We start from the raw sequence: 7992 nt of genomic DNA, 5'->3' as shown, positions 1-7992 counted from the left end.
TACCCTCTTCCGAATACCTTCCCGTTTGAGCCACGTTTTTAACATCGTTCAGCTTTCTTCTTTCTTTAGCCTGCTTGCAACGTTCGCTAATCGTTCGCGGGTGTATGGTCGTCATTAGCAACCGCCAGAAATAAAAATAATTTTAAAAAATCGTTTCTAAATCTAAAAACAACAATAGCATTATGAACTTTATTAAACCACAGTTTCAATTATCTCAAGCTTTATTTTCATTCGTTGTAGTATGATTTAAGCCTCAAACTGATGCCCTTGTCCCTTAGCCTGTTTTAAATTGAAGTTGTCTGAGGTCCTTACCACAGCTGCTCTTACAGTAATAAGTATTGTACCTTACTGTCCCAAAAATGCACAATTGTAGTGACTGGCTTTCGTCTTTTTGTTTACTTTAGTTGTGTTTTCTGTATTTTTTACGTCTGTGTTTATGAACCGTTGCTGCCTTCTTGGGCCAGGTCAGGCATTGTAAATGAGATTTTTGTCTCAATGTTTTTAATAAATAAAATGTAAAAAGAATAAATTATTTCAGATTCTCCGCGTACACTAGCGGGAAAACTGGGCCGTACCACCGGTGGTATCCGTTACCACAGGTTGAGAACCACTGGTGTACAGTAAACTGTGATGTGTTTTACAGCAGCTGCTCCTCATCTCTCCTCAGCGCTGAGACGGCCTCTCCATCGCTGCCGGCCGCCTCCTGAAGCTCCCTTTGCTTCCCTTGATAACTCTGGAAAAACAACATGTTATCTTTCATATTATGCCACAGAAAAAGGTGATCTATCTACCGCCATCAGAATCCACGTCCAGTCGATATGGAGGCTGCCGCTCACCTCAAATCATCTTCGTAATATCTATCAAACTATAGTCCTACATATCGGACTGGACGTGGATTCTGATGGCGCTAGATAGGATCACCTTTTTCCTGTGGCATAATATGAAAAGATAACATGTTGTTTCAGAGTTACAAGGGAAGCAAAGGGAGCTTCAGGTGAGCGGCGCAGCGGATGGAGGAAGGCCGTCTCAGCGCTGAGGAGAGATGAGGAGCAGCTGCTGTAAAACACATTCACAGTTTACTGTACACCAGTGGTTCTCAACGTTGGTACGGATACCACCGGGGTACGCCAGTTCCCGCTAGTGGTACGCGAGGAATCTGCAAATAATTTATTCTTTTACATTTTACTTTATTAAAAACATTGAGACAAATCTCATTTACAATGCTGGGACCTGGCCAGAAGGCAGCAACGGTTCATTAACACAGACGTAAAAAATACAGAAAACACAACTAAGTAAACAAAAAGACGGAAAAGCAGTCACTAACAATTTGTGCATTTTTGGGACAGTAAGGGTACAATACTTATTACTGTAAGAGCAGCTGGTGGTAAGAGACCTTCAGACCAACTTCAATTTAAAACAAGGCTATAGGACAAGGGCCATTCAGTTGAGGCTTAAATCCATTACTACAACGAATGAAAATAAGCTTGAGATAATTGAAACTGTGGTTTAAAATATTTAAATAAGTTCTAATGGCTATGGTTGTTTTTAGATTTAGAAAATTGGATTTTTTTAAAATATTTTTATTTCTGGCGTTGCTAATGACGACATACTACTCCGCGGAACGATTAGCGAACGTTGCAAGCAGGCTAAAGAAAGAAGAAAGTGAACGATGTTAAAAACGTGGCTCAAAACGGGAGGTATTCGGAAAGAGAGGTACAGAGGAGAATCATTACCAGGAAAGTGAACAAGTGAATGTGGAGGAGGACGGTCATCAAACCGAGCACAAGCGTCAGGCTCCGCTAGCAAACGCAACCAGTGATATGCACAGGCCTGTATGGGAGGAGCCAACTATTTTTCTCAGGTGGTACTTAAAAGGTTTGAGAACCACTGCTGTAGACAATGGTAAAGGCTTGGATGTGGAATACAAAAACTGCATTCAATATAAGCATCGATAAATTCACAAAATTGTAACAAATCCGAAACCAAAATAGGTTTCATTTTAAAAACTTTTAACTAAAAATGAAAAAAAAGAAAATCCACCATCCAACACGAGCAACTGACCCAAGGTTTGTGCAACGAGTTTTGAAATTGTAAAAATAACGTATCTTCTACATACTTATACTATGAATGTATTTTTCCCAACCTATATTATGAGCTTTTTACAGACCCTGACTGAAGTGATAACAGTGTGAGGCTTCTGGGAAACTCTTGTTTGGCTCAGGGAGGGAAGTGTTGGTTTACTTAGGCAACTAATAAATGTAAAACAAATGCAAACATATTGATAACTTATCCAACATGTTTTTATGATATTTTCAACATTAAGTAAATTGTTCCATTGTTAACTTTTCTTACAGTTTATTGAAAACCAAAAAAATCACTGCTACTGGATCTTTTCTGTGAAGATAGTTGCATCTCTGGTTTATCAATGCGCAAAAAGGAGATTTTTCCTTAAAAATTCAAATGTCTATGTCATCCAATTCTCTAACGCACTATGATACCATAAAACAACATTTGTTTCCTTCCTTTGTTTTTTTGCAATATATTTATTTAATATTGATAAAAAAATACTTGTTTTCAGGAAACCAACTTTTTTGTCATTTATTTGGAAAAAGGTCACAACATTGAATGGCATTTCATAATACGCAGTATCAATTATAGTTTCTGAATTTGAAGGACAAAATGTCCTGCATAGAAATGGCAAACATTTTTCTTTCACATTCGCACAGAATGTCGTTTAGGCTTAGTGTTGAAAATAAGTGCGTTTTCACATTACAGAAAGTTTTCATCCCACCAAGACAAAAGTCGACTCAAAGCTTCTGCAAGGCCTCCGTGTCTCACTGTAAACAGATTTAAAATGTTAACATACTTCTGAGAAAACGAATCGTTCTTCTGGTGTGCTAATCATGGACCAAATAGAGGAAGCTTATTTGAATGGTATGGAGTTGTATCTGCACAAAATAAGACCGTCTTAAGATGGTGGTATCTGTCATTTCACACATGTAATAGTTTAAAGGGGACCTAATCATGCAAAAATTCCACTTTTGTAACGTCTTTATACATGAATATGTTGTCCCCGGTGTTCCAGGGAACTCACCAAGTGTCAGAAAACACAACCCTCTATTTTCCTCCATACCCAAATCTCTTAAAAAGGGGCTGCAACGGATCTGATACAGACTGATCCAGATTTGAACACTTCTATGACGTCACAGAAGTGGCGCTACGGCTATTGGGCCAACTCCACCAATCAGGAGGAGACAGCCACGGACATTGCCGTTGGAAAGCGCTGGAGACGCTGTAGTACATATGCCAGGCCTGTAGGTGGTGCTGTTCTCACAGAATCAGCCCATGCAAAGACAGTGTTAAATTGAGCGAAATGAGGAATGGCTAAAATGCATGATCTGTTTGGTGTTTGGAAAAATAAAAAGTATAAATATTCCTTATATAGGTATGGTCCTACACTATGTTATTCAAATATAGCATGATAGGTCCACTTTAAGTATAAATCTCACTTCAAAACCAAAACAGCAGCACTAAGGATCTCTCTGGAGTTTGACCTAAACACACTTAAAGAGAAAATGTGCCACCTTTTTGTGGATGTCGCATCATTGGTAATTGTTAAGTTGGTTAATTAAAACAATGGGGAACTGGAAGAAGAATGGGGAGAAGATAAGTAAAAAATCTGAAAAGTCTGCTGTTTCTTAACCCAGTGCAGTTATTTAAAGTGACGTTGTTGGAAGTAAGGGAGAACTAAATGTTTCTTAATTGAATCAAAACGTGTGTTGTATAAGAGAATAAACTGCTTTCTGGAGGATTCAGCTTCCTGGGTCAATATAGCTCACACTGAGGGATTCATTGCCTTAATGAATTGGGACATTAAAGACGTTAAAAAGGTGGTACATTTTCCCCTGAATTGATTTATCAGTGTCCAGTCTTCAAAACACTTCCTCTGTCCCGACATCTAAAAGTGCAAACAGCCTTAAAATTAATTCTGAAAACCACAAAATAAGATGGCACATCCAAGCTATGATGCAGTCTTCTAATAAAAAGAAAGAAAATCATATTCAAACAAGTGCAAACACTAAAGAAGTAACTTGGTCAATAATAAGGTAAAGTGATATCAGGCAACTGGCAAGAATATTTCAAGTTGAAACAACTCGATCAAGCGATAGTAAGTCTCGCAATGCAAATAAACCCTGTGTTTACACAATGTGTGTAAAGTAAGAGGAAGTCAGACACAATATACTGCTGTGACTTCACTGTGTGATGTCCGGTCATGTCTGGAATGAAAGGAATAATCGGACAGTGATGATAATCTATGTAAAGTTTGTGTAACCACCCGTCAGAGGAGTGACAGAGTCCATTAGAAGTCCCTCCCAGGGTCTCCACAGCATCCTCCGCCTCTGAGTCTATAATGAGCTATGATTGGTCAGTTTTTAAAGGCTCCACAGCGGCTGGCTCGACAAATGAAATCTTTGAGCAGGTCGCCGTTAATCTGCCAGAAGGCGGCGGTCTGGGTCACCTCCGTCAGGTGGTTCACACAGAACTTAAAGCAGAACTCCTCCAGGTCCTGAAAAACAAAGATAAGAGCACGGATTAGCAAATACTTCTTCATGTTCTTTCAAATGAACCACTTATTTGGAGAGTTAGGGCCCGAGCACAATATCCTACTTGTTTGTTCACATCTTCAGGTCAGGAAAATACCAAAGCCAAAGTCTCAAGTATTATAAAAACAATGCAGTTTCTCAATGGTTCGCAGGTTTTATTTGAATAAAAATATGTAATTATTATAATACGTAGTGATACGTCTGATGCGCTGCTTGAGTGGCAACCTGTCACAGCATCTCCTACTCACCACTGAATTTGTTCTCATACATTTCCTTATGTAACAGACTTTCTGCAATATGTTAGCCTCCATATTTTATTCGTGCTTTTTATCTGCACTGTACCTTTAATGCAGTAATGCTGTAAATGTCCTGCTGTGGCATGAATAAAGGATTTCTGATGAGAGAGAATGTTTTCCTATAACTATGGGATGGCAGAGGAACTGATACAAACAGGTGATTGTTGGTAGGCTGTCGTGACCTCTGACCTCTGCATCGTAGCGCACGGCAGCCGCCAGCAGTGAGAAGGCGTTGCCCACGGTGATGCCTCTCTTTATGATGTGTTGACAGAGGCGCTTCAGACGGTTCTCACAGTACGACGTGGCCAAATCCAGCAGCCCTAAGAGAGCAGAGATAATAACATGGTAAGTTAAAGGGGCCTGTTGTCTTCAGATTCATATTAGTATGTTGTGTTGCTCCTGGGACATGTCTCCATGCTTTAATTATCAAAAAACTCTTTATTCTCCTCATACTGCCTGTGCTGCAGCACCTCTTTTCACCCTCTGTCTGAAACCAGAGCCCAGTCTGCTCTGATTGGTTAACTGGACAGCTCTGTTGTGATTGGTCAACTGCTTAGAGAAGTCCCGCCCCTTCGCCTATCACGTACAATGTGCTAGCTAATAGAAGCGTGAGTGTAACATATTGTCACTATGATCCGGATGTAAACAAAGGAGTCCAATGGAGGCGTTTCAGGCGGGATGTGAAAATACATGCTACACAACACACTACAGGAATGGGAAGCTTCAACAATCATAATATGTCCCCTTTAAAACAACCAACATTCAAACTGAAGTCAGTCAGTGTGTGCGTGGTTCTGACCAATAGCGTCCTCCGGAGGCAGCTCCACAGCGTCGGTGTAGAGGAACTCCAGGAAGGAGCGGTACACCGGATAGGAGAACTGATCGATTTCTATCACCTCCTTCATGTCTTCGTTCCAGTGCGACTGGAACATGGTCCTGAAGTGTTCACACCTGCACAGCAGCGTGTTTCAGGAGAGAAACTCAAGTTATTTCTTTATAGTCTAGTAAAGTTTCAGGACTCTGACTGACAGCTCTGAGATGAAGTCCCTGACCTGATTTTGAGAATGGCTTTGTGGACGCAGATATGTTTGCCGTCAACGCAGAACTTGAGGTCGGCTGTCTCCGGGTTGTCGAACTCTTTCTTCAGAGACTGAGCCACGGTCAAGAATTCCTCGTGCTCTGCAGGGAGGGAGGAGACGAGGACACACACACACACACACACACACACACACACACACACACAAAACAACAGCATATTACTTATATATCAAACTAACTGAGACTCAAGGATCACAGATTTGTTCTGTGTTTTTCATGATGATTTTTTTATTTGTTTATAATGTTTCCTGCAAAGAATTATGAACTTTGGTACTAATTATAGCACAAAGTCTGCCCAATCAGTACCATGCAATTTTATGACTTCCCTTTTAAATTAGAACTATTTATTGGGTGCACAAATATTTCCCTTTATACTGTACTTTTGTAATTTCTCTTTGATCTGGCATCTATTGGTAGCTTTCTTATAAACTGTGTTTCTATTAAGGCCTGTGCCTGTTATGTTACTAAACCAATAAAGATAATGGTGGAAATAATTCAAAAATGAAATGCTAAAACATTTCAGATTAGCTGAACCTGTGTGTACAGATGCTTCTTTAGTTTCAGACTGATGACATGCATGCCTGCACATATGAATACATAATACATAGATTTGTCTTTCTTTTATTACAACAGGTGAACATGGCTCCTGTGAGAAAGTCCAGTTAATGAATAATGAATAGGTATATACTCAGGGTTAGTAATTCTGGCAGTAACAAAGAACCACACCTGGAAAATAGTCTCTAGAAACATATGACTAATTTGAGGTTTATGTCACGTGCACTTAAGTCATTATTTTTATGTATAAATAAATATATTGTAAGTTACATTGTTGGAGGAGCCTGGGACTTAAGAGTTTTATTGCCAACAACTTTGCTTTCACTATTGTGCATTGAACACAATAAAGCCTTTGAATGCAGTCCTTTAATAACTACTATCTCTACATCCCTGTGCATATGGCAAACAGTCAAGTTGCACCTGATGGCCAACAGTGTGTGGATGTCATTCTCCTGAGCAGGTGGCAGCCAGTGCCTCTGTATGAATGTGTGTAAAGGGTAAAGAGATGCTGTATAAATAGAGTCCATTCACCAGTTAGCACATTAACCCTTTGCCTTACCCATAGAGAGAAGCTTCCACATGACTGAGGGCGTGGCGAAGCAGGCGAACACATCGTCGGTGCAGGTGAAGTGTGTGAGGAGGGGCAGCACGATGGACTGGCCCCTGCACTGACCCCACATGTACACCTGGCCGCTCTGAGTCTTACAGGCTGAGGTGTGTGTGGAGTGGCAGGCGGCGACCTCCACTATCCTGCAGGGGGGAGAGGAGAGAGTGAGGGAGGGAAAGACAGGGGGAGAGCAGTCTGTAGTGTCTGTGGTGACGCTCACCTCTCCTTCTCCGTCATGATGAGCAGCGGGCTCAGCTGGTTGCTCTTGTTTCCGGTGCCCAGCTGTCCGTAGGTGTTGGCCCCCCAGGCGAACAGCAGCCCCTCGTCTGTGAGGGCCAGAGAGTGGGCGTAGCCCGAGACAATCTGGAGAGAGACAGACACTCTAAGTGTAAGACTGTGAACAGCGTAAGAATGTAAACATGTCCATTACAGAAAGAAGTGTACAGATTTGAAAGCAAAACAAGCTACATCTGCTTCATGGTGAACAATAAAGTTGTCCTTTTGCTTACTTCAAAAGGGTCTCCATTCTCTTTACTTGTGCAACTTTTTAAATGTGAAGTCTTGCTCTGCTTCATATATTATGAATTGTATACCTTCTTGTATTCTTGGTAAGACAAAGGAAGGTTATCACTTTCGGCTCTTTAAAATAATAGTCTATTACCTGTACTGATAGGATTAAGGAGGTGGGATTTGAAAACCTGTTTTGAAGTCTTGAAGAATCCTAACATAGGAGTATCTATTTATTAGTTTACTGAAGAACAAACAAAGTGTACTTAGTGTGCTGTTGTCTTCTGTTATCGTCTCACTTGTTTTAAAGGGTGAGGGCCCATTC

General features: G+C 40.7%; 1 protein-coding gene and 1 long non-coding RNA gene across 2 annotated transcripts in view; one reads left to right on the top strand and one right to left on the bottom strand.

Moving 5' to 3' along the window:
- Window positions 1-1038: 1038 nt before the first annotated feature.
- On the top strand, window positions 1039-7200 carry LOC104951894 (uncharacterized). The gene is made up of 3 exons (XR_799072.1): window positions 1039-1143; window positions 5172-5245; window positions 7119-7200. It is a non-coding gene; the product is annotated as an uncharacterized lncRNA (long non-coding RNA).
- Window positions 3413-7992, bottom strand: part of LOC104951895 (RCC1 and BTB domain-containing protein 1-like) — a 9813-nt gene continuing 5233 nt past the window's right edge. Inside the window, exons 7-12 of the mRNA XM_010778632.1 lie at window positions 7381-7523; window positions 7113-7303; window positions 5953-6079; window positions 5700-5851; window positions 5090-5220; window positions 3413-4567 (exon numbers count right to left, since the gene is read on the bottom strand). Coding sequence (XP_010776934.1) covers window positions 4427-4567; window positions 5090-5220; window positions 5700-5851; window positions 5953-6079; window positions 7113-7303; window positions 7381-7523 — 885 coding nt within the window. The 3' untranslated portion in view covers window positions 3413-4426. The remainder of the gene's footprint in view (window positions 4568-5089; window positions 5221-5699; window positions 5852-5952; window positions 6080-7112; window positions 7304-7380; window positions 7524-7992) is intronic.

Source organism: Notothenia coriiceps, unplaced genomic scaffold (genome assembly GCF_000735185.1).
Source record: "Notothenia coriiceps isolate Sejong01 unplaced genomic scaffold, NC01 NC01_scaffold00019351, whole genome shotgun sequence".
NCBI lineage: Eukaryota > Metazoa > Chordata > Actinopteri > Perciformes > Nototheniidae > Notothenia > Notothenia coriiceps.
This window is presented reverse-complemented; position numbering and strand designations above follow the sequence as displayed.